This window comes from Telopea speciosissima, chromosome 2 (assembly GCF_018873765.1).
Source record: "Telopea speciosissima isolate NSW1024214 ecotype Mountain lineage chromosome 2, Tspe_v1, whole genome shotgun sequence".
Classification (NCBI taxonomy): domain Eukaryota; kingdom Viridiplantae; phylum Streptophyta; class Magnoliopsida; order Proteales; family Proteaceae; genus Telopea; species Telopea speciosissima.
This window is the reverse complement of record NC_057917.1, coordinates 1837423-1864296: the sequence shown is the minus strand read 5'-3', so window position 1 is coordinate 1864296 and position 26874 is coordinate 1837423. Positions and strand designations below refer to the sequence as shown.

The 26874-nt window shown below is 39.2% G+C and overlaps 1 protein-coding gene across 1 annotated transcript; it reads right to left on the bottom strand.

Annotated features, from left to right (window-relative positions):
• Positions 1-373: 373 nt before the first annotated feature.
• LOC122651304 (ATP-dependent zinc metalloprotease FTSH 10, mitochondrial-like) lies at positions 374-25449 on the bottom strand. Its single transcript, XM_043844643.1, has 8 exons — positions 25219-25449; positions 24820-25063; positions 24609-24680; positions 23187-23320; positions 16505-16990; positions 15434-16201; positions 1145-1372; positions 374-965 (listed from the first exon to the last, which is right to left on the bottom strand). Exons 1-8 carry the CDS (start codon positions 25276-25278, stop codon positions 486-488), a joined length of 2472 nt encoding a protein of 823 aa, XP_043700578.1. The 5' UTR covers positions 25279-25449; the 3' UTR covers positions 374-485.
• Between the last annotated feature and the right edge of the window lie 1425 nt (positions 25450-26874).

Sequence of the window (26874 nt, the reverse complement as noted above, 5' to 3'; positions counted from 1 at the left end):
GTCGGAATAATTGTGCTCAACACATTTTTCTACTTTTTTTTTTCTCAAAACCTTTGGGCTACGTTTGGATGTCAAGAAAAGAAAAGACAAGAACTGAAAAAATTTAAAAATTTGAATTTGAGGAGAAAGATTGTGACCAAGTTTGATTTAAAATCATTATCAATAACTTAGGCTATGTTTGGAAGCAAAGAAAAGAAAAGAAAAAATTTAAAAAAATTTAAATTTGAGAAGAGATATAGACACATAAATCAATCATTGTATCATCATAATTTGTCTTTTTTTTTTCCTTTTCTTTTCTTGGCTACCAAACATAGCCTAAAGGAAACTACTCCAGGAATGCCATGAAGGCCCTTTCTTAGGACTGCCAATAATAAACTTTACAGGAAATACGTTGATTTGTACAGTTAGTTCGTCTAAAGGGAATGGGATAAATAATAAAAAAAAAAAAGCCCTTTTCATATACAACCACACAATTTCTCCAGTTACTATGTGGGGACAACAACTGGTCCAAGAGAAGGTGACCCATCATCCTCCACAGTCCCTGCCTCTGTGGTCTCTGTACTCTTCTCATCTTCATCCTGGAAGCCTTGCTTGAACCTATCATAATTTGACGGCTCAGGGGATTTGAATGGGCGCTCCCCTAATACTCTAACCAAATCTTCTTGGTGCAAGACCTCTTTCTCAAGCAACAGCTCAGCAATCTGTGCAACTTGCTCTTTGTGCTCCTCTATCAGCTGCACAGTGCGCTCATAGGCCTTGGCTACCAACTCCCTCACCTCATTGTCAATGATAGCCCCCGTCTTGCTGCTATATGGCTTGGTCATCTCAAATGAATCATCCCTCTGAGGAAAAGAGAGGAGACCAACCTTGTCACTAAAACCATAGACAGCCACCTGAGCATAAGTCATCTTGGTAACCTTCTCCAAATCATTCTGGGCTCCTGTCGAGATCTTTCCCAGCAGAACCTGCAAAAGCGGAACATTCACTATCAGAGTGTAATGGCCCAAGCAAGTGACATGAAAGAAGCCATTCTGTAGTTTGAGAAGGCAAAATTAAAGTTTATTCCCTTCAATTCAAGATTTTCAGATTGCACACATTTTCCCATATACTAGATCAAAAAGCGGTTGAGAAAGGAGAAAAGTACCTGCTCTGATGCTCGGCCCCCAAGGGTCATGCATGTCATATCAAAGAGCTGCTCTTTGGTCATCAGAAGGTTTTCATTTGGAACATATTGAGCAAAACCAAGCGCTGCAGTACCGCGTGGAACTATTGTAACTTTAAGCAAGGGCTCCGCATGTTCCAAGAACCAACCAGCAACAGCATGGCCTGATTCATGGTATGCAACCGTACGGCGTTCCAACTTGCTTATTACCTGCTTAGCCAAAAAGGGTACAGAATGCTTTGAGGAAACAGGAATAAATTGACTTGTTTCAGGGGCAATGAAGTAGATTCATGTTTACTGCAAGTTTTTTCCTATTGTGGATACATTTTGATCCTAGCAAGAAAATAGATTTAACACAACAGAATCCTAATTCTAATTACTTCAAAAATCCTCTACTAGGAGGCCCAATTAAATGAACAATTCTTTAGCCAGAATATCAATATCAACCTTGGGTGGAAGTTTCAGCAAGGCTTCCCTAGTTTTTGGAGGAAAAGTGAAAATCCAAGGGAATATTACAATAGATTTGGTAAAAATGTCAGACGAGGGGTTATTGCTTAGTAGTCTCATGGTTAAGAATGCTAGATGCAATAAAAGATATCTGCAGAAGAAATCATAGCAGATTGTTTTAACAACAAACAGGATTCCCCCAAAAAAACTGGTCCAAAGATCTAAGAACAAATAACAGCAGTTGGAGGAAAGAAAATCACAGCAGCAGCAAAAGATCTCCTTGAAAAGCAACTCCAAAGGAATTCTTTTGATAATAGGATCCTGAAATAAAAGAATTAAAAAGAATCCACATACTAAATACCATGACCAGAACTAAGATTTCGAGACGAAAGAACTCCCCTTAATTCAAATATTTCAAAAAGTTTCATCAAAGTTTAATTTGATTCAATGACCAGAACTAGACGAGGATATATAGCTCTTAGACGTAGAACAAAAATTCGTTTATTTGCATCAACCTTTTGAGGGGCTCATTCAACACTTACTTGAACAACTACTCAACAAAAAATGAGAGCTTTGGTTTCGGCTCATTGGTATAGGAGCAGGCAAAAGAGAGATTTCCGTAGTTTGTGGATCACTCGGTTAAATGCAGTAATTCGTGAAAAAAGGGTATTCTATAGTCAAAGTTGATAATACATGATCTGTACAAAAAACAGTTACTTCTTAATTGTAAAATACTTGCACAACTAGCTATATCAAATAGGAATTGTCTTTACATGATTTCCAATGAGATCACCAAATAAGGGGGTTGGAAGGAAAGAGGAGTTCATTTTGTGAATCAATCGGCCACAGAAATGAGTTTCAAATGTCTTTGTGCGTACTTTGTTCATAGGCGATCTAGTTGGTGCTTAGTCTGTCGACTCTATCTCAACAAAGGAAGAATCGTTCGTCAGTGACGGAATAAAACTCTATTGGGGCTATCACACCGGAAAAGGCGATAGCAGGCACCTCCGGCGCCCTGATGATCACACAAACTACTATAGGTGTCAAAATTTAAACCAGAATGTTAGAAACTTAGAACTGAGTGGAAAACCCAAAACAGGGTTGCTTGTTACCTCTAAAGGTCCAGTTTATTTTGAAGTTTAGGAAAGAAAAAAAACAATTTCAGTAGGCCCGCACCGGCAGGCACCCGATTGAACAGACTGGTAGACGGAACTGCATAAAAAGCAAACCCAATTATTTCCATCATTTAAATACAAGGTTTTGGAGCCTTCAATTTTTCCACTGTCTCAGTCCCACTCTCACCTCTCACAGTGACGGAAGCATGGCCTCACTGCCACACCTCTGGGCTCTGGCCCTCCAAATCCGATTTTCACTCCTCAAGTTGACGATCTTTCACATCCCAGTTCTCACTGCAGCGGCGGGAGCCTTGTGCACTGGGTACATCCTTTTTTCCAGTCTGATATCAGTCAGTTTTTTTGGGGGGTCTTTTTGCATATACTAGGCTAGATAGAAACCAAACCAATAAGGCATTCGGTCTACAAAAGCCAAAACGAATTGTCCAATCAATTTCAGTCCATTATTGGTTTTTACCGAACTGATAAGGAGTTTGGTTCATTCGGTTCATCTCAGAAGTGTGAATGCATCCAGCTAAATTCTCTCTCTCGTATTGGGTTAGCTTCCCCTGGCTTTCGAATCCCAACGTATACCCCTGACAAACCCACGAGTTTCCTTTTGCAATCTCCTCTTTTTTGTCCACTTTGTGTCATTTTTTGTTTCATCCTTGCTCCATTTACCTTTGAGAAGGCTTTGAAATTTTTGAGCCAAGGGCCCGAAGCGTACAATCCTCAAACGGTCGAGGAGGTTTTAGGGATTTCAAGGGCCGAAGAGCCGGCATGATCAAAGCTCTCTCTCTCTCTCTCTGCTATTGGTTTCAGCCCGAACCAACACCAAAATTGAGACTGAAACCAATAAGGTAATGTAGTTCTAGATTGGTAGAAGACCAACTAGAAGCCAATAACCAGGATCTGATCTTGAATGGGTAATTCGGCTAGGTCAAATATGTGAAAATTGTAAAATTAGGGTTAGGGTTTGATGGGACCTAGGGTTAGATATTAAGGGTAAGTTAGGAGAGTGGATTATATGGGAGAGAAGAGATGCTGAAAGTTATGGTTAAATCACATGACTAAATCTGAAGTTATTGAGGATTCCTAGTAGAAATAGGATTGAGGGGTAAAAGGATAATTTCAGACAATCGGCTGGGGGATGGTAATGAAATTGGATCGAGTCTCTCTTAGGGTTTGAGGAAGATTCCATCAAAATTTCAGCAGGTTCCAACGGTTAGATTTGGCTGGGCAGAATTCTTGCGAAAATCACCTTGGATGTGACCTAGAAGGGAAGAAGAATAATTGCAGAGACCAAAACCCTTATCGGTCATTTGCAGTGTCACTCCAAATTACATTAGGTCGTGTCTCGGCCCAACCGAGACCAACCAATTAACACCCTGATTCAGAATTTGGGAAATGCTAGCAGAGGAAAGAGAAGTAGAGGCAAGAATATCCTATGGTTCCTGTTTGGAACCAGTTTTCTGGTTCTTTCCAGCCCCGTGGGTCCAGTCTTAAGTTTCCCTTGGAACCTCCAATCACGGGGCTTGTTTTTCTGTCTTATCTTTTTATTTTCAATTGTTCTTATTGTTATTAGTTAGGCTGGACTAGGTATCTATAAGTCTAGTCCGTATTTATGTCTGTTTCCTCTGTTTAGTCAAAGTCCTAGTCAGTTAAGACTCTCCACCACAGCTTGGCCGATTGGAGTGGGTTTCCCAGTCTGTTTCTGTTTCCTTCGTTGAGCCTGAGTTTACTCAACTCTATATGAGCTAAGCCCCACCCAACAATTTTACGAATGAAGAAGCAGCTTTGCTGCTACTTGGTCTGTGGATTCAAGAGGTTTTACTCAGTGGATTCTGAGTGCTGCTGCTGTGGATTCAGTAAGCAAGGATACCGGTAGATTCCAGGCCTGCAATCTCTCTCCTTCATCCATCTTTTTCTCCATCGCATATCAGATCAGAATTCCTAATTCTTTGCCCAGTGATTTCTTGTTTGCTGGAATTTCTTAATCTCTAATTAATGCTTTATTTCAAGTTCAGTTTCAGCTTTGACCCTTGATTCAAGCCTGCTGAAACTCGCCATCAATTAGCTTGATTACTTGCTATATAATCAATTTCTGTTTTTCATTCAGTTTTCTCCTTCTATTTCAGAAATCATGGTTGAATTCAACTTCTTTAAAACTTTGATTTCTGAACTTCAATCATTCTTGTTTGATTCTGGTTGTTGTTTGCAAGCTAATCTTCAAGTTAGATCATTGGTTGACTGCTGTTTTCAATCCCTAAATTTGCCTATCGATTTGCTGGTTTCTGAGTCTCTTTTTAAGAATCCTAATTTCGGTAGAATTCTCTCATATTTGAAATCTGACCATCAGACTTCATAATCTTCCCATTCAACTGAACATTTAAATATAGTCCAAGGATAATCAGAACAATCTTCTTTGAGTTGTATTAATTTCTACTATTCTGAACTTGATTCCTGTTGGATTGTATGGGCCAGAATACCGTGGGGGTATTCTGGACTTTTTCTTCTTCTATTATGTTTCTTGTATGTGGGTTTTAGTCCCACATTGCTTAGTTGTATTTTTGTCATATGATTTCAATGTTATAAGTAGAACTGCTTGGGATGATAATTAATCATCCAAGCCTTACTCTAATTCTGAAATCATATGACAAAAATACAACTAAGCAATGTGGGACTAAAACCCACATACAAGAAACATAATAGAAGAAGAAAAAGTCCAGAATACCCCCACAGTATTCTGGCCCATACAATCCAACAATTCCTATCTTGAGATTCTAGAATTTCTTCAGTTTTTTAAAGCTTAACACTCTTAGGTGACTAGAATGACACCTAACCAGAACTAACTGAAAATAGACATGGAAAGGAAAGGCAGTGTCCGTAGCCTATGCTATTGTAAGTTGCATGCTACTGTTCTGGATGGTTAACCCACAATTCTATTTAAACCTTGACCTCTTCTGCCAAATTAACTCCCAAGCCGAAACCCTCTCAAGTAGAGGGACTATGATTTCACTTCAGATAATTCCGCATCATGTCCCTTCTCCAGCCATTTAGGGAGCAGCAACTGAGTGCTCATAAAATAGGGAATCACCAAGCAAACCCAGAGGGAAAGCAGGCAACCAGTACCTCCATAAGATGATATACAGCCACAAGGTCTCCAACTACACGTCAGCCACCACAGCGTGCCCAAGTCCACCAAAGGATATTGTTAGATGCAGAAATGAGCCCTTCCCTAGGATACAGCATTTCCAACAATCAATAAATTATGTTTTGTTTTAATGGCATATGGATCCAAGGGGTCTTGTTAAATGATATATGTAGCTAATTCTAGAACAAACAACCTAACATAACACATGAGGCTACTTCCAATCGAGGCAGGCTCGCCAAGCCTCCGCCTCCATTTCTATCACGCCATGTTCATTCAACCAACTGATCTAGTCTGACTAAACCTGCAGAGTCACTACCATACAAGATTGGTCCACAACATAGAAAGTTCGGGAACGGCAGTAAAACGGGTATATTTCTTAAACGGACAGGATGGCAATAATGCTTTTCAAAAATCTGGTGTAATAAAACATGTACGGCAATGATACTCCACCCACTATGTCTCTTCTTCTCTCTGGCGAGTGGCGACTCTAACCCATCTGCTGCTAATCCCCTTCTACTGAAAGGTTTCGAATTTCAATCGATGCCCCAAACTCGAATACTTGATCTGCTTCTTTGTTCTCGAATTCACTAGACTGATAACAGGAGATGCTAACCCTATATTTTTTAACTTTCTTTCTGGTAGAAGCTACCGACTCAGACCCTAAATTTCTCACTCTTCTGTAACTGACAAGGGTGACATGGTGAATTTTGCCGATAAATCTGCTTGATTTCAAGCAATTACAGGCCTTGGTGATCCTGATTTGTGCATGGAGATCCTTGATGCTCATGGTTGGGAATGGCAGTGAAACTAACAAATCAAATTGCAAGAGTGCATTACCGATGCCCAGTACAACTCAATGCTACGATTCCGTTCATGGGAGTTGAGCCAGCAGATCAAAGCTTGTAGCATTCCTAATATACGCAATACACGAATTATATGTGTGAAATACGAATCTTCATAAAAAGCACAAGTTTTTCTGTATCAAAGGAATAATCTGGAAAAATACTTTTTTTATTGAAACATACAGATACGTGTATAATATGCATACTAACTAAGGTCCACCATCATCAGCTCATATCCAGCCTCCTCACCCACGCCCCCCAAACACACACACACAGACACAAAAGTGGGAAATTTTCAAGTCAAAGCTTTGCTAACGGCTCAGGTGACAGGACTCAAAACACCCTTAGTGTACACCTTGTCTTACCTGAATCAAATGGAATCTTGTGGAATCCTAAATCTCGTTTCCGTATCTGTCAACAGTCCTTTTCCTTCCTTTTTGTGAACATAAGGTTAGTTAGGTCATTTAAATAAGGTCATAAAGGTAATTTTCCATGGATTAAATGGTAAAAAATTTGCCTCTCCTCCGAAATCACTGTTGCCATAACCTCTGGATCACCTTCTCCAACACATCACCTTTCCCCTATAACTCTTGTTAGGCAAACAAAATCCTTTGGAATTGCAACACTGGCTTTGCCATTATCCATTATCTAAATACAGTAAGACCTTTCTTGGTTTCTTGTGATTACTAGATTCCATCTCTTCCTGAAATGCAACAAACAAAAATCTGAAAATACTTTACTGGTATGATTGCACACAAAGCTGAGCTCTTGTCGCAGCCTTGTCGCCTCCTCTAAAAATGATAATAAAATCATTGTCTTAGTAATTAAGAACAGTCCACCGGTGCAGTTGGGCTAAACTTCTAACTTCAGCGCACTGTGGAGCCACTGGTACCTGGGTATAATCAAAGCGGTGAGCTAAGGCCTGTGGGGTTCCACCAAAGGATTCCAATTGCCGACTATGCCCAGAGACTCTGTCCCTCAAACTTGACAACCAAACCAGTCCATCCGGGGTCAGATGGCGTTCTGTTAATTGGCACTGCCCTCCCCCCAACCGAATGAGTTGGTTTTAGCCTCTCAGATATGTCCTCTCTGCTTTTTTGTGTGGGGAAAATCCAAACTTGCAATAAAATAGTCAGATATTTTCTGCAATGTACGTTAAACGACAAGGACCAAGGATGGATGGGCTTAAAAACAGCATCAAAATAGAAGATTTGAAAGCGGAGGAAGGAGGTCTGGAGTCAACAGGCGAAAAGGACAAATGGGAAATTCAACCTTGAGATACCATTTCTGTCCTTCAGATTAAAAAATCCAGACTATGGATCTAAGATGCAAGCAGGTCCAATGATAAAATCGGTGATCAGATCTACGATAAAGAACGCAACTACATTATTGAGCGAAGAAATCAGATCGATGGAAGGGGGCAAAAAAGGATGAGATTGATTTGCTTAGGAGGAAGAAGAGAGAAGAAGAGAACAGAACAGGAGAAGAAATCAAGTATGGGATACCAATCCCGAATGCATTGCTCAAAAAAAAAAAAAACTCCTGAATAAAAACTTAGGCTCATACTTGATTTCTTCTCCTCTTCTAGTTATTAACTGTTGTAATTTAATGCAAATACTTAACTACTAATCCTATGTACTAAATTCCAACTATATGGGCTTATAAATTAGGCTCATTAAAATGAAACCCAAGAAAATAAAAGGCACAACCTATAACATAATACCAAAGGACAATATCAGCACATTTGACTACCACTAGCACTTTATGGGCCTCCCAAGCTTGGATATAGGCCTCCTTACAAGATTTATGCCCAATGTAACTTCATCAATTCCTTCCGATGTTGAGACAAACTCACCCTCAAGTTTTGTAGAAGACCTCAAGAAGAATGTTTCATGCTACACACTAGTATCATGAATCAAGTTCGGAAGATAAAATGTTGATGGTGGCCCACCCCTAATCTCATTCTCCACCTATGATCCATACACATGTACCAATCAACTTCACGTTGGCAACGGTAACGGTCTCTCCATCTCACATACTTTGTTCCGTATAACTTTCTTCTCCCACTCGCTCTTTTTTTACTTTCTAATGTTCTTCATGTCCCCTCCCTCACTAACTCTTTAATTTCTATTCAAAAGTTTTGTCGTGATAATAATGTCTATTTTGAGTTTCACTCCTTTTATTTTCTTGTGAAGGATCCGGTTACCACTGCATCTCCTCCCTTCACACACCTGGCGTCTACTACCTCCTATGATCGATGGCACAATCGTTTGGGTCATCCTCATGATCATGTCCTTCGTCTCATTCTTCTTGATCAACGTCTTCCGAAGCAACTTCATCTTTGCCCTGCTTGTCAAATGGGCAAGGCTCATCGTCTCCCTCTACATACAACTTCTTCCCATAGTTCTTTTCCTTTAGATTTAATTTTTAGTGATGTATGGGGACCTCACCCAACTGTCTCTTCTGAAGGTAATCGCTATTTTCTAATTTTTGTGGATGATCTTAGTAAATTTATTTGGTTTTATCCTTTAAAGCTGAAATCTGATGTGTTTTCTATCTTTCTTAATTTTAAAACCTTGGTTGAGAAGCAATTTTCACGCCCAATTAAATCAATGCAAACCGATTGGGGCAGTGAATTTCGCTCTCTCCACCTTCTTTACCACCCATGGGATCCACCATCGTGTGTCATGCCCGCATACTCATGAACAACAAGGATCGGTTGAACGCCGTCACAAGCCTATTGCTGAAACCGGCCTCACTCTACTTTCTCATGGGTCTGTTCCTTCCATTTACTGGGACTATGCTTTTGAGACTGCAATTTATTTAAGGAACCTCATGCCATCCCCTGTCACAAAGAATCTCTTTCCCTATCAGCTTGTGACTCAATGGGTTCCTGATTAATCTTCCCTTCGCGTCTTGATGGTTATGTTTTCCATGGCTCCGCCCCTGTCATGCTCACAAGATGGATCCTAGATCCTCTCCATGCATCTTTCTAGGATACAGTCCCTCTTATGTTGATTACCAGTGTATGGATCTTATCACACATCGCATTTACATATCTCGCCATGTGCGGTTTGATGAAACCGTGCTCCCATTTTCTTACCATTCATCTAATCCCCTCCCCATACCCACAGTCGGCCCCACCCCTTGGGCCATGGCACCTAATATCAGCCCCTCTATCCTTACCTCTCCAACCCCTACAACTCCCTTACCCGAACTAAACCCTAACTCACCCCTCCCTATCTTACCCGATCCTAACCCTACCTCACCCATACCCGCGGCAACCTTAGTGCCCACTTCACCATCCATCCCTCCTCTCAAAACTAGTACGCTACATGACCTCTATGCAGACCCTACCTCTCTTCCACTTCCCCAACTCCATAATACCATCCCTACCCCTCTTGACCTCAACACTGAGCCCACGTGTTTCTCTCAAGCAAAACAAGTACCCCCATTGGCGCTCTTCCATGGCTGAAGAATTTAATGCTCTGCTATGCAATGGCACTTGATCTCTTGTGCCTTACAATGAATCCATGAACTTGATTGGCTGCAAATGGGTCTATAGGGTCAAACGTAAGGTAGATGGCTCAATTGAGCGCCATAAGACCCTCTTAGTGGCAAAGGGCTTTCATCAGCAACCTAGGTTGGATTACAATGAAACATTTAGTCACGTCATTAAACCGACCACCATTCGAACTATTCTTTCCTTGGCTGTCTCAAATGGCCGGTCGGTCCGTCAGCTAGATGTTCAGACTGCTTTTCTTCATGGCATTCGTGATGAGGTCGTTTATATGTCTCAAACACAGGGCTTCACAGATCCTGCATTCCCTCATCATGTATGTCGACTTCATAAGTCCGTTTACAGACTAAAGCAGTCCCCACGGACTTTGTTTCACAACTCTCTGAGTCTCTCCTTCGCTCTGGTTTTTAGTCCTCCCAAACCGATCCATTACTATTTATATATGTGCAAGGCAATGTCACTATTTATGTCTTGGTTTATGTTGATGACATTTTAATAGGTAATCAGGGCACTCATGTTAAATTCTCCATCAAAGATCTCGACCCTCTAAGCTTCTTTCTTGGTGTTGAGACTCTATACCAACCGACAAGGATTCTACTATCTCAGCCCCGTTACATCTCTGATTTGTTACAACGTGCTAGCATGTCTGATTGCAAGCCCGTCTCCATTCCCATAGCTACCACGCTTACTGCATCCGATGCAGGGGGTGTCCTCATGGAGGACCCTAACAACTGTGTTTGTCAGTACATACACACTCCATCTAAGGAGCATTGGACAATGGTCAAACGTATTCTTCGATATCTCAAAGGAACCTGGGATCATGACTTATTCTTCTCCAAATCCAACTTTCCAATTGTGGGCCTTTTATGATGCTGACTGTGCTCGTGATAGTACTGATAGAAAATCTACAGGTGGTTATGCAATTTATATGGGTCCCAATCTTATCTCATGGGCCTCCAAGAAACAGAAGATTGTGGTCCGCTCTTCAACTGAATCCGAATACAAAGCGGTGGCTGATGCTTGTGCCGAACTTACATGGCTCCGTTCGTTATTTGGTGAACTTGGAATCCCAATTCCATCTGCCCCTATCTTGTGGTGTGACAACATCGGGGCCACACATCTATCTGTCAATCCGGTCTTCCATGCTCGAACCAAGCACATGGAGATCGGCTTTCACTTTGTTCGTGACAAGGTGGCTGCCCGTGAACCCCAAGTTCAATTCATCTCCACAAACGACCAAATTGCAGATGTGTTCACTAAAGCTCTCAGTACGGCCCGGTTTACTTTCCTTCATGACAAGTTGCGGATTCAACCAATCAAATCCCCACCTTGAGGGGGTGTAACAACCGAAAGATCCTCTCTACCTATTTTTTCTCCCAATTGTGGGATCGTGATCCCATTGTATGACCTGGCCGTGATTCATTAAGATTATCATTCCTAGATTATCTCTCAAGACTAGCTGAAGATATGCCAGCCCACATACGATATCAAATGTGATATTAGTTACCAAATTTAATTCAGTTTCCTATTGTAACCAATCCTCATCGATTCTCTTCCTTATTCGATATTTTGATGAGGACTCTATATGCTAAGTATATATGCTAAGATAGAGTTCCTATTTATGTGGGTTCCTATCTTATGCTATAGGTGTTGTAATCAATCTCAAAGGTTATGGTAATGAAAACCAATTCTTAACGAACTCAATGATGATTTCATAGGTTTTTTGATAAATTTTCCATCACAAATTGCGAGACGAAATTTTCACTTTGCCCTTCATCAAAGAATAAAATAGCAGCTTTTCTGTTGAGCAAACAAATTCTAGTTGTGAATATAGTTGGGGTAAATTACACGTCACCCCCTGGTTTTCAAACGAAACTCAAATCACCCCCTAGTTTTTGAAAATACTCAAATCACCCCCTGTATTAGACCCCAATATGACAAATTAGTCCCTACCGCTAGTTTTATGCTATTAAGTGATGATGTCAGCCAGTTAAATAAATTTAAATCCCTAAACTACCCTTGAACAGTGTATAGTTACTATTTTGCCCTTGAAATCTAAAAACCCCAAAACACAATTTAGGTCTTCTTCCTCTCATCTTCATCTCCCCACCGTCGCCGCCGCCGCCACCGTCACACCACCATCTTCCCCCACCCCCACCTACAACACCCCTCTCTCTCTCTCTCTCTCTCTCTCTCTCTCTCTCTCTCGGGTTGTCGTTGCATTGTTTCGGGGAAGTACCTAACTGTTGATCCCAACGGCCGTGCGGTAATGATTGCTGCTTTTGAGAAGCAGAAGTTCATTTACGTTTTGAACAGGGATACTGTTGCAAGGCTGACCATTTCTTCACCTTTAGAAGCCCATAGGTTTCACACCATTGTGTATTCCGTTTGGGGTGTTGATTGCGGTTTTGATAACCCCATTTTTGCTACGATTAGAACCCCCAAATCCTTAAATGGGTAATGGAAAAAAAAAATTAGGCGAGATGGGCAGCTAAGTGTTTGTTTGTCAAGGGTTTGAGATACGAGAACCTCCCCACCAAGTTTCTGATGCTTTGATCTTTCATAAAGATGAAACAGATGAGGTTTAGGGAAATTTTTAAGTCTCTTTATATAAGTGATGTAACAACATAAGAAGAGAGTTGAAGAATTGCAAGCTGCTGCATAAGTGGAAACCCTAGAATGGTTATAGGTTATTTCTTTGATTCTTTTCTCTATTTGGGTTTTCTTTGTTTCCCTCCTTTCATTCTCCACTACTGGTTCTTTCTTATTCTCCCCTCTTGGGCATGCCAGGTTATCTATTTGAGTATAATCTGTTTCTTTCCCTTGAATCAATTTGTATGTTTCGGCATAACAAATCATCAATAGCTTATACTTTCTTCAGAGTGCATGTCATAGTTGGGGACTGGTTTCCATAATATCAGATGGTGACTTCTTAGATTCAAGGGGGATTTAGTCTTCTGCGTGTGGCAGCCCTCAAATCATCAATTCTCTCTTGATTTGTTATGCCAAAACATACAAATTTTATTTTTGGTTCACAGAATCGATGAGGCTAGTTCAGAGAGAAAGGGTCAAAAACAAAATACAAGAAAGTTTTCCTCTACAGAAACAATCAATCATTTTACTGCTACGGATTGCTGTTTAATTCTTTCAGAGATGGCCGCTGCAAGTGCAGCCGTGAAAGTGCGATCTTTGGATAAAGAAGAAGCCATCTGTTCAAGAAGAGAGATCGTTTTCCTTAGAATATTCCAGGAGTTTTTGCCTTCTGGGAATCTGGGTTCAAGGGTGGTCGGATGAACCGGTGGTAATGGTGGGTGTCGGTGGTGGCGGTGGTGGTGGTGGCTGCGGCAGTGGTGGTTGTAGTGGTGGTGGTGATTTGGGATATCATTGAAAATATCAAAATTGGTATCCTAAATATAATTTAAAACTTTGGGTATCTAAAGTGCATTTTCTACAAACGTTGGGCACCTCAATTGTCATTGTTTATCTTATTTTGGCTGAGGTTAAATATGCCATTTCACTTTTTGGTTTGATTTTAGTTAACACCGTTACTTTAGAGGGGGACGGATGAGTGTTTTCAAAACCCAGGGGGTGATTTGAGTTTCGTTTGAAAACCAAGGGGTGACGTGTAATTTACCCATATAGTCGTTGGAGAGGATCAAAAGTCAAGGCAACCAAGGCAGTCAAGGCACCCACCTAGTTAGGCGACACCTTGACAACTATGGTTGTGAAAACATAGGTATCAATGGCCGGGTTCTGCTCTTATACCAATTGGTGCAAACTGAAAAATCAAGATTATGGATTTCAAATGCAAGTAGGCACAATGATCAAATCTGCAACCAGATCTGAGATAAAGGAAGAAACTGTGTTGTTAAGGGAAGAAATCAGATCAATAGAAGGGGAGGGAAAAGAGATGAGATCGATCTGCTTGGGAGGAAGAAAAGAGACGAGAAGGAATCAAGAATACCAATCGCATATGCATTGCTCAACAACACCAAAACTACTAAAAGAATAAAACATATTCTTTACTCAAATCATCTCTTATTGATGGAGGTGTATTACATATATAAAGACCTAAAATTCCTAATTCAACTCATAAAAAGACGACTCCTCACACTCACACACTCAATAAAATAAATAAACTCAAAACAGATTAACAGAACTCTATCTAGTTATTAAGTATTCTAATCTAACTCAAATACTTAGATACTAATCCCGTGTAGTAACTTTATTCCCACTTTATAGGCTTATAAGTTAGGCTTATTACAATGAAACCCCAACCTATAATATAAGTACCCAAAGGTCAATTTCAGCCCAATGGACTGCAACTAGCAATGGCTCATGTAACAAATGGTTGTTACATGAATCATTAACCACCCTAACACCCCCCCCCCCCACAAAAAAAAGCCAGCTAACAAATGGTTGTTAGTTGTTACATGGCCTTGTATAATTAGCATACGTCTTCTCTCCTCCATGTAACAGGTTTCTTGTCATTGATAAAAATAATTTGACCATTAATTCTTGAGCTTACTGGTTATCCTTTTACTACAAGTATCACAGACATCCAGAAATCCACTAAAAAGGGTTTGGGACTATTTTATCCTATGTCACTCCATTATCCACTTCATTTAAAAACCAAAAAAGAATATGCACGTTCCATGTAAAGCATGTGTGTCCTTCATAGCCTATTACCCACTTTGCAACAGACCAGTATGAATTTAATCAACTGTAGTCCACAGATTCGAATAGTAATTCATAAACCTGAGATAAGAATTCCATATCCCTGGAACTAAACTTACAACATACTAAAGAAATGTTCAGAAATCCTGAGCTTCTTCTAATCAACACAGCCATAACTAACAGAACCCAGGCATTATAATTGAATCAATAATTCCATAAAAAGCTTTAATACCTTCAAAGAAGGTCCCATCTAACCAATAAAATAAGGATCTGGGATATATAAAATATGGCCCCTCACTTTGGTGGCTTGGCCCCATCTAAGCATTGCCTAAGCACACCATGGCAGCTGGCCATTCCCATAGTCACCCAGGGACCATGACAACTAAGCTTTTATGCATGCTTATTACGATAAAAGCAGCATGAGATGAACTCTTAACCTAAGAATAGAGAAACAATCAAAGTATTATATCATGCAGCAAGAAAAGAACCAAAAGCATATGCATAAAGCAGAAATCTCACCCTGTTTTTTTTCTCTAAACCACCTATTATCCTATCTATAGCTGCCTCAAAATGCTCCATTCTGATCAGTGTTCCCTCACTTCTTGCAGCAATTAAAGCAGCTTCATTACAAACATTGGCAATGTCAGCTCCAGCAAATCCAGGAGTGAGGGCTGCAAGTCTCTGAGAGTAATATGACGGTTCATGATCAAGTTTGAGCTTTGTCAGATAGATCTGGAATATCTGATCACGGCCTTTGATGTCAGGTTTATCAATAGTTATTTGACGATCAAAACGACCAGGCCTCAAGAGTGCTTTGTCTAGAATGTCGGGTCTATTAGTTCCAGCCAGAACAACAACTCCAGAAGTGGTTCCAAATCCATCCATTTCCACAAGCAATTGATTAAGTGTACTTTCACGCTCATCATTGGCACCTGTTAAGCCTCCTCTACCCCTTGCTCGACCAATTGCATCAATTTCATCGATAAAAATTATACTGGGAGCACATTCCCTGGCTTCTGCAAACAAGCTCCTAACCCTAGATGGTCCAACTCCAACAAACATCTCCATAAAATCTGAACCTGATATAGACAGGAACGGGACACCGGATTCACCAGCAGTTGCCTTTGCAAGAAGCGTCTTTCCTGTGCCAGGAGGGCCTACAAGAAGGGCACCTTTTGGAATTTTTGCTCCTAGCTCCTCATATTTCTTTGGGTTTTTGAGAAAGTGCACAAACTCCATAATTTCTTGCTTCGCTTCATCACAACCAGCAACATCCTTGAAATATACCTAAAAATCACCAAAAATATTAATTAATTAGTAAAGGTCAAATAGAAAAGGTACTAATAAATTATGTTACATGGATGAAGTCTGAAGGAAATAACTTCTTCTGACCCAATTCTTATCTCTAGCAGTAAGGACTGAGGAGAACAGGAACTCGCTCAAGAAGTGTTTACATATATTATAGCAAATGGAAACAAGTATTGACTTTATAATAAAAGTAAAACATCAATAAGTTGCAAAGAATCATTCTTGGCCAGATCATTTAGACAGAGATAATCCAAAACTAAGGAAACTGAAAGCATCGCTCACCTTATTCTTGGAGTTTTTATCCAGTTTAGTGACTTGAACTTTTCCAATATTAAATATTCCACGGCCACCTTTTCCACCACTGCCCCCAATGCCAAATCCACCCTGCATTCTTCGTCCCATGTACAATAGAGTTCCTAAAAGCAAAACTGTTGGTGCAAATCTCATCAACTCTTGATACCAAACCATTTCAGAGACATAAGTTACAGGAACGAAATCATGAGGATCTATTCCCAATGCTTCCTGGGCTTCCTCCAACTTCTCCTCAAAGGATTCAACACTTCCAATATTGAAATAATATTTGTATTGACTTACATTGCCTCTACTGGGGGTACCAACCATAGGTCCTTGGATAACATCATCATTGGTTTGATTGGAAATATGTGGGGAGCTCCTAACATACACTTTTGCAACTGACTTATTGGAAACAACAATGTGATCCACGAGACCACGTTCTAGAAGCTTGTTCTTGAATTCTTGAAAACTGATCTGCAAAATGAAATTTAAAAATCTATTATATTAGACTCAGAATTGGTAGTTTATGAGCCATATATGAAACTGGGAACAATTGTAGAGAGAAAACAAGAATTAGTTCATAACCAAAGCAAACACCTCTCCTTCATTCACAATTCAACTCTAAATTTAAGTATCTCAAAGCAGTTGCACATGGTAGTAGGAATGTCTTTTCCACTCCCCACAGTCACAGCTATTGGTATTATTTATGAAGATCGGGCAACTTCAACTAAATAAAGAAAAACTGGCAGACCATGTCCACAGCAAATATTCCAATCAAACTTATAGGAGTCTCTGCAATTTACAAGAAATTGCTGTAATTTATGACTTCAGACAGTTATGACCAGAATCACTAAAATATTTTGATTTTGGCCCCGTTAATACCAAAACATTCAGGCAATAACTGAGGAATGTTGAATTTCGGTACACAGATCAAAAAATGGTAACTGAAGTGAGATCATAATTAGATGGCTTCCCATAATGTCATAAGATTCAATTAGGAGGTATGCCTCAGCATTGATTTCCACAATGTATTGGGGATGTAGAGAGTCCTACAAGAGACAGAAGACTAATTGCTTCAAAGTTGACACTTAATGAGACCCAACATTTCTGAAACACGTAAAATTAGCCTTATCTATTAACAAAAGAGCGGGGGGGGGGGGTGGGAAGGAAGCCATATCCCTGGATAAGGTTGCTCACCTATTTTAGGATGATAATTCCACAAGATGTAAAGACCTTGGTCTAATTGTTTTATTCACTATGGTTTGTGGTTGTCTCCAACACGGTCCTCATGAACCCAGTAGAATTTTATTTTGAAAAAATGGAAGTACATCTACATGAATCAAGAAATTTATTCGTTGATTCAAGGAAGCCATATCCCTGGACAAGGTTGCTCACCTATTTTAGGATGATAATTCCACAAGATGTAAAGACCTTGGTCTAATTGTTTTATTCACTTTGGTTTGTGGTTGTCTCCAACACGGTCCTCATGAACCCAGTAGAATTTTATTTTGAAAAAATGGAAGTACTTCTACATGAATCAAGAAATTTATTCGTTGATTCAAGGAAAAGTTGTGCATTGATCCTGGGAGCATTAATGATTTATAGAAGAGTATCTATGTATATCTTTTCAATGAAATTTTTTTTTTTAAAAATGTCATTTACGTATTAATCAAGTTTTCTTCTTTTTAATATCTGCAAACAAAATTTGGCGATTCTGATTTTTTAATATCACAACTTGTGTCCTAAGGATTAATATGTAATCTGGGGTTAGAAATATTTTTTTTCTTGTCTTTTGTATTTTTTGGATTTGATTTCTAATTGTGTTTGTTCTAATAGCTAGATTCTTCTCTTTTTTTTTCTGCCAATGAATAATTTGTCCAATCCGTGGATCTGACTCAAATGGATAATACATGAATAATCTGACTTACCAGTACCCTATTGTGATTCCTGATAACAGGAGAAAAAATAGGGACAATCAGCAATATGAGCACATAGGCCTCTTTTAAGGATTCCGGTCTGGAAAAATAATTGATAGCTTTTGTTTCTGCAGTATCAATTATCATTTCAACGATCAACTTATCCCACAATAACATCAATTTTTTTTCCGGGAAAGACCCACAATAATATCTATTCTACCTAGTATTGTCATAATATCATCCAAATTCATTCTTTTAACTAACTAAGAAAAAATTTCCAAATTGATAAAAGGGAAAATTACAAGGTTATTCACTTTTGAATTTCCCTCTACAAAACTAGCCACTGTAGGTTTTATTTAACAAAATTATACAACATTGAGTTTAGGTTTACAAAACTGCCCACTACAGTGTCTCTCCCTCCCTAACCTACAATATTTGACAATTTTACCCCCTGCTCCTGCCTTCCCGCCCCTCCCTTCCCTGCAACCTCACCCCACCACGGCCCTGCTATTCTTCTTTAGAGGAGGCTTCTGAGACTGAGACGACAACGACTTTGCAGTCGTGGGAGTAGGAGGTTTATGTGTGTTTTTGACTGTCCTTCAACAATGGTTGTCGTTTGGAATTTGTTGATGAACCTGTTGAATTACTTCGTGATAAAAGTGGTAGGGAGAAAATCAAGCTGTGTCTTTGCTCGTTCCCGGATTTAAGACTACTGCTTCGCCTGAACCACCAGAAAGATTTCGAGGAGGCCTTATCCTCTGATTCGGTACTCGTCGCCATGATTTCATTCAAGCTCTCTTTCTTTCTTTTTTACTTTTTTATTTTTATTTAGTCTCTAAAATTCTGATCAGATTACAGAGAAAGGAAAACAAAGCTTCAAATTTTTCTGAAATTTTGTGATTCTGGTTTTAATTTTTCATTTTTTCATGAACTTTGATCGTGTAGCTTTGGATCCAAAAAGGAAGTAGAGCGACTGTGAAAGGGAAGAGGTTACCCTTTTTTCAGATCTTTTCCTCTATTTTATTAGCAGAAGTCAAGTCGACTGATGCCGTAGACTCTTTCTTTTCTTTTCCGAGAAGTGAAGAAGGAAAAAGAGGGGGGAAAAAAAAAGGATAACAACTGTTTCTTACAAGGAGGCAGAGGGGGAAGGTTCCCCTTTTCTTCTCGGTGTGTATTATCAGTAGGAGAAGTGAGAGGAGGCTTAGCTTGATGGGTTTGTTTCAAAGGAGGAACTGTTTGTGCTTTCTCCCTAATTTCACAAGGAAATATTTTTCCGTCGAAGAACAGTTCATCAGCGGAAAATGGTGGTTCTTTGTTCGAAGCTTGTGCTAACACAGAAATCAAAATCAAAACTGGAATCCAAGAGCGACGAATCTGATCATTGGCAGTATTCTTCGGCAGGCACGACTTCCGAGTGGTGTAGATCATGAGAAAACGAAATTCTGGGACTCATCCCGAGACCAGAACTCTCTGAGGCCGAGCAGAGATCGTTCTCCATGTATCTGATCTTCTTTCAAAAACCATGAATAGTCTGACACCGGGTAGACAATAATTTAATTGGAGATCATTTAAATCGCACATCCTTGGAACAGAACAAGAACAGAAAGCCGCGAAACTCGGTAAGGACAGGTAGGGTGGGATGGGATGCAGCAGGGGTAGGGGCGTGTGGGCGCAGGTGCTGACGGCTGAGGTGGCAAGAAGAAGAAGGGGGTAGGAGCAGGGTAGGGGCGAGAAGTCAGGGGAAGGGGCCAACAGGAAAGTTCATCGCTGTAGGGATAGGGACAGGTGAGGTGGTAGGAAGAAGAAGAAGGGGGTAGGGGCGCGTGGGGTGGATTGGGGTGCAGCAGGAGGTTGGGCGTGTGAACGCAGGGGCATGGCAGGTGGGTTGGCAGAAAGAAGAAGAAGATAGGAGCGGGTGGTCTCATCTGGAAAAACGTGGTTGGAGGAGAGGTGGGGGTAAAACTGTCAAAAAAGTCTTTAGTTGAAGGAGGAACACTATTTTGGGTATTTTTATAAAACCAAACCCAAAACAGTGTATTTTTGTTAATTGATACAATGAATGGATAGTTTTTAAGAGAAAACGTAATTTTGTGTAATCCTGTAATTTTTCCTTGATAAAACCCGGTATTTCGTCTATGATTCAGCAAATCCAAAGTTTCTTTCTGGTTTGAACAATCAACGAAAAAATGATCCTGTTTTTTTTTTTTTCTTTCCGTATTCTTTTATAAAAATAATATGGAAAGAGACTTCTGGTGTGAAAACAAAAAAGAAAACGTTTGTGACACTGAAATGGACCCCCAATAGATAGGATTAAATCAGAAATAACCTTTGTCTCATACTACTCTATCGATACATAATCTCGTGTTATGAAAAAACAAAAGTTTTGCTTCTATCGAACTCAAAGTGTCATGCTATTATTCAAGGAATTAAGTATCGCTCCGTATCGTATCGTCTCGGCCGATACATCTTGGTATTGGTCGGTGTTGATACAATACGGACCGAGACGTCTCTATTTTTTTAAAAAAAAAAAACTGTCTCGACTGTATCGATATTGACGATACGATACGATACAATACACGAGACGTCATTTATCCATTTTTTTTTTTTTTTTTTTTTTGGTGTATCGGAACGTATCGGTACGTACCGATATGTATCCATACGTCTCGACCCATTTAAACAAAAACCTGGGTTTTGTTCATGGTCGATACATATCGATACGTCTCGACCCATTCAAGCAAAAACCTGGGTTTTGTTCATTCTTACCTGCAGAACACGAAACAGAGCCTTCCAGGCGGAAAAAACACAGTCCAGCCATGGGGAAAATCCCAAAATCAAGGCCCAAACCCCTTTTTTCGAGCAGATTTTTTTAGGGTTTCAATTCCTTGGTAAAAAACGACTCTAAAGGAGGTGGAATCAGAGCATTTGCTGCATCCAACAACCCACATTCGAATCAAAAGGTGCTCTTGACATAAAAGGTACGTTTGTTGAAAAAAACTTGATTTTTTTGTTCAAATCTTTGATTTTTGGTCTTTTTTTTTTTTGCTATGATTCATATAGAATAGGTCAAACTAACTTAGTATTGCATTCTTTGTATACATTTACAAAGATTTGAACTCAAATCATTGTATTTTTCACCCAAAAGGGCCAAAACCGAAAATTGCATCCAAAAAATGAATTTTTTTTTATTTTCTTCCAAAAATTAAAACATATGCTAATGTATATAATATATGTACTACATTATGTATAGATCTCATCTTTTAATCTTTTATAACAATTTCAAAGTACTGCACTTGTCTGGTTATTGATTATTCACAATTCTTAGTGTATATGCATGATATATGACATAAAATGTTTGTCTATATTGTTTTTTGTGTCCAAAAGTGTATTTTCATGTGTATTTTGATCATTTTCATGCGTTTCTACACCAATCGATACGTACTTCCGATACGATATGATACGATACGTCTCTTAAAATCACCCAACCGATACAATACCCGATACCGATACTTTAAACCTTGACTATTATTACTTATTATTCCATATGGAGGCTCGACTAGAAGTAATCGGAGAAAAAATTTTGTGTTATATATGATGCTCCTTCTCGTATCCGAAATCCAAATTAGATCCAGAACTTCCCATTTGGAGTAGCATCTCCAAGATTCTAGTCTATTTTCCCTCAAAGTTCAGCCTCAGCTGATCCATAGAGACAAACCAAGGTTCAGTAAAGTATTGTGATATGTAAAAAGTCTCAGCAAAAAAAATTTAAAACCATGATTCCCCACTAGTCGAAAGGGATTGTCATCCCAGATTCAAGCAAGCTATTAAACTATGAAGTTGAAATAAAAGTTGAAACTAACCAAAAAGGTTCCCCCCCCCCCCCCCAAATAACTAACCACTAAATAGGCTCTCATGTTCCCCACACCCCGCCCACCCAAAAAAATGGCTGCCATATATTTTCATATAAAGGACACAGGGACAAAGAACAAACGTTGATCATAAATACTTAACTATATCCAATTACTTAAATAAAAAATTCAATTATAACCAAACTATAGCATAAATCTGGAAAAGCCTTTTCATTGCAACTTCCACCTATATCAGTTCCATTGCAATTTTTTTCAGCACTTGAAAAGAAATATAGACCCAAAAAAACGAAGTCACATCGTCCATAAGACAAAAGGATTGGCAAGTACCGGATTGATACTTGCACCCTTATTTTATCCTTGATTACGTGTCATAAATTGCTTAAAATCAAACAAAGATGTGCAATGATCAGGGTTAATCAAATAGCTTAAGGTCAAAAACAGATTTGCAATGATCAGAGCTTCCTTTTCCCCTACCCACCAGACAAATTACTGCCACTTGAAACACAAATCAGGCTTTAAAGAAGGAAGCTGTAGACTGCATGCATCCAAGAGTTTTGTATTCCACAAACTACGGAAAGTATAGGTACTGTCAACCTAGTAAACTAAAGTCATTCAAAAAAGCAATTCCTAGATACCTAAATATTATCTTAGAAGGAAAATCACCAAAAAATGTCAATTGTTCACCAATATATTAACCAAATAAAATTTTAATCAATATTTGAATCCATCATCATCAATAAGCAACTATTAGGTTTTTTTCCTTTTATAGACATTAAACATTGAGTTGACTTGAGTTGAGTACTTGATAAAGAGCAATATCTAATATATATTATATAATCGTAATGAAAAAAATAAAATAAAATTTTCATGAGAAAAATAGAAACTGACCTGCTTCTGGTCACGAGGACCAAACGAGAAGGATGAAAGGAATAAAGCTAAAAATATTAAAGGAGTCAAATAGTTTTGCAACTGCTTCATGAAATTCTCCTGAAAATTCCCATGATCGTCTGTACTTGAATCCTCTAGAACAGGGAAGTATAAAGATAATTACATTGCAGAGCTTTACGAAGTCTATCTACAATGGATGAACGAATAAATAAAAACTAAGACTGAACAGATAAAAATGAAATCAGATATGAAGCTGAAGTATCTCTCAAAGGAAATTAAAGCAATTTCTGAGAAGCACCACAGTAATTGAAGTATCTCCATTAACAAACCCATAGACAACAGTCTGTGCTCACATCAACAAGAAAAATTTGATCCACCCCAACCATCATTTATCAAGTACTGCATCCAGCATTGTGTTTTATTACACCAGGAACAATGAGGTTGAAACAAGTTAGCCTAATTACATAAACCCTAACACTTTGAGCAAAAATACCAAAGGTTAAGATTGACTCCAAACTCACTCCTCCTAGGACCCCTTACAGGTGGGGACCAGCACTTAAAGGCCTTTTCTATCCAATAACCTTTAACAAAAATAAATGAAATGATTGCCCTAACAAATGCATTTCCCAGCAATAAGTTCATGTACCACAATAGTAGAATTAGACCACTCTAAGAGACAGTAATATTTATACAAATAGATTTCTTTTCCTAATAAATGCCTTTCCATCACAAGAACGTCCATGTACCACGATAGTTGACTTGCAACATGCTTTATGCACCACCAATGCCATGGAATATAAAATCAATGACATGACATATCTCTTCCAAGTGTGGTTTGTTCTTTGTTATTTTTGCTTTCTTACCATATACCCTGCCCTTACCTTCCTACAAACATCATCGTCATCAGAGAGAGCAGATGTCAAATTAATTTGAAGATTTCTAACTGATACACCATCTAATTTCACATGAATATTTTTTTTTTTTTTTTGGGGGGGGGGGGGGGGAGGAGGGGGTGAATGAATAATTTAGTGGTTTTTCCCTATCCGTACAAGTGAATCTGGAAGCTCTTTTCACAACAGTAAGGTGCAGATTAATGCTATATCCAAAGTCGATAAGAAATTCATTTCCTTCAGACCAAAAGTAGGACACCGTAATCACACTGTAAAACCTGCTTATAAAATGACTAATTTCTTGTCAATAGACAATACGGGATCCCCCACCCAACAATTTCTCCAAGTACTTCCCAAGATTCATATCTTATCCCTTTCAACAGAAAATTGATCTCTCGTGAATAGAAGAAGAGCCAATCGCATTCCTTCAGTTCAGTATTGTAGCAATTAGATAAGAAATAGTCAATGTAGTCAACTCTATAAAAATAAAAATATTTATATAAAAACAAAAAAAAAACCTGAAACCACATACCTTTGGACTCGGTTTTTTTATTGTTGCCTTTGGGAATTTCCTTTTTATCCTTTGGAACGTAATTTTCATAATCTGTAAAATTACAACAGAGAAACCAAAACGAGGGGGAGAAATGTCAAAATAAGTCGTTGAATGGAAGTCGAATTTAGAAGACAAATAAACCATACAAGCTATGGCTGACTTTAGAAGCCTTAACAATGAATTTTCTTACTTTGCTTTTTTGAGGGTTCACAGGAGAAGAATCGATGGAGTCTAGGGCTTGCCATAATGGAATTCAAATCGGACAAGTGCGTCCTCGAAACGAAAGCCTTGTGCGCTCCAACATTAGTCAAATAGCCTCGAAGTAGCCCTAATCTAACATCATCAGCCCCAAGGGGTGCAGTTCCGTGTGAAGATTGCAGAAGCGCTTCATCCAGAAGGCCAGTCCTTCCGGCATAACCACCCAAAAATCCGCTCTGCAAAATGGAATTACCACCGGTTCACAACAATGGATGAGAAGAAGCCCAAATTAATCAAAATTAATCGAATCAATTGGATAAAAAGAAAGGAAGAGATAGTTGGAAGGAACTGAAAATTAAAAAATAAAATTAAGAGTATAAGATAATCTTACTTGCCGAAAGCTGGAACGCCCCGAGCGTGAGAGGGAACGACCAATTCTAGAAACAATCATTGTTTCGTAAATCCGACCATGAAGCAGCAGATGACTACGACGTCGAAAAGGAACAGGAGAAGGAGAAGGAGATTCAGGGACCAAAGAAACCAGAAATTTAAAAAATTCCTGCTAAAATAGAGACTAGGAGGGTGTTTGGGAATGCTGGTTAGCCCCAAGTTCGGATTACAAATCGCATCACCGCTCAAAGCCGTTTGCCCTGCTAAGTTGCTTCTCTGCAATAAATCGAGAAAAAAAAAATCGGAGGGCTTATGGATATTTTTGTGGGGCCGAGGGTACGGTGACTATGGTCACGCGCACGGCGCATCCATACGTGATACGGCAACTCGGCGAGTTCTCGTGTAACCGACTCCTTGCTCACCACGCTTTTTCCGTCTAATGTGGTTTAACATGAACCACACCGGCTATCTGCTTTCCTCTTTTTTTTATTTTTTTTTCTGATTATATAGTTTGCTTTTTCGGATATCTTAAGAAAGCTCTCAAGGTGAGAGTCTCAATTCTCAACCTCTTCCTATCTGTATGAAAGAGAATGTGGGCTTGCAATTAGGGGGGGCTGCAACAAGGTAGAGTTGGGCCGGGTCTTTTAAAATCACAGTCCAATCCGGAGTCCCTTTTGCTGAGCCCAAGCTTGGCTTAGCCTTGATTCAGGGACAGAAAAATCCAACCCTAACCCTCCCTCAGGGTCGGGTTAGGTTGACCCTAATTGGCCCTGATAATGGGGGATTTATATTAACTCCCTCTTCCCAAGATGGTTTGTCTCCTTGAACTTCTTTTGCTGTCGAGGCTCCATATAAACTAGCTCCCTTATCCTAAGGATGGTTTACTTCCTTGACCTCCTTTTTTTGTTTTTTCTGGTAATATTCCTTAACCTCCTTTCACTATCGAGACTTCATATTAGCTCAAACTCTACCTTGAACCATTGACATTATATGCTCTAAGGATCCCTATATTGTTAAACAAAATAAAGTTTTTAATATTTTGGGAGTTTCTCCCATAGAGGATGGTGTTAATTATCTTGGAACTCCAATTGTGCCTAAAAAAGATTAGAAATTGATTTGGGATAATGTTTTTAGTTCCGTTCTGAGTTAGGTGTTTGGAAGGCCCCTATTTTTATTGCAAGCTGATAGTTCAGTGCTTAATTCTAATCTCATGTATTGGATGTTTTGTTTACACTTTCCAATCACTGTCTATAATCAGTTAGATTTTATTGGTGCTAGGTGTTGTGGGTACAAATAATAAATAATAGGGGCTAAGATCTTGATGGAGAAGAAAAGGGGCTTTTGTTTTCATTGGGCCTAGGGGATTCGATTCTGATTTGAGAACTTATGATAGATTATTGGTTTTTGGTTTAAGTTTTAAAACCAAACTGGTTCCACGGCTTAGCCCACATTTAGCTTTATGTATTCTTTTGATAACCATTTTCAACCCATTCAACAACCGAACCGTCAGATTTCCCCAAATCCACCTGGCTCTGGCCATCATGCGCATGACGATGGCCGTTCCAAAGGAGGACGTAGAAGATCTGAATCCTGATAGAAATCCCTAAAACCAGTCTAATCTGGAATCAGTTATAATTTAGTTGAAAGAGTGTTAAGA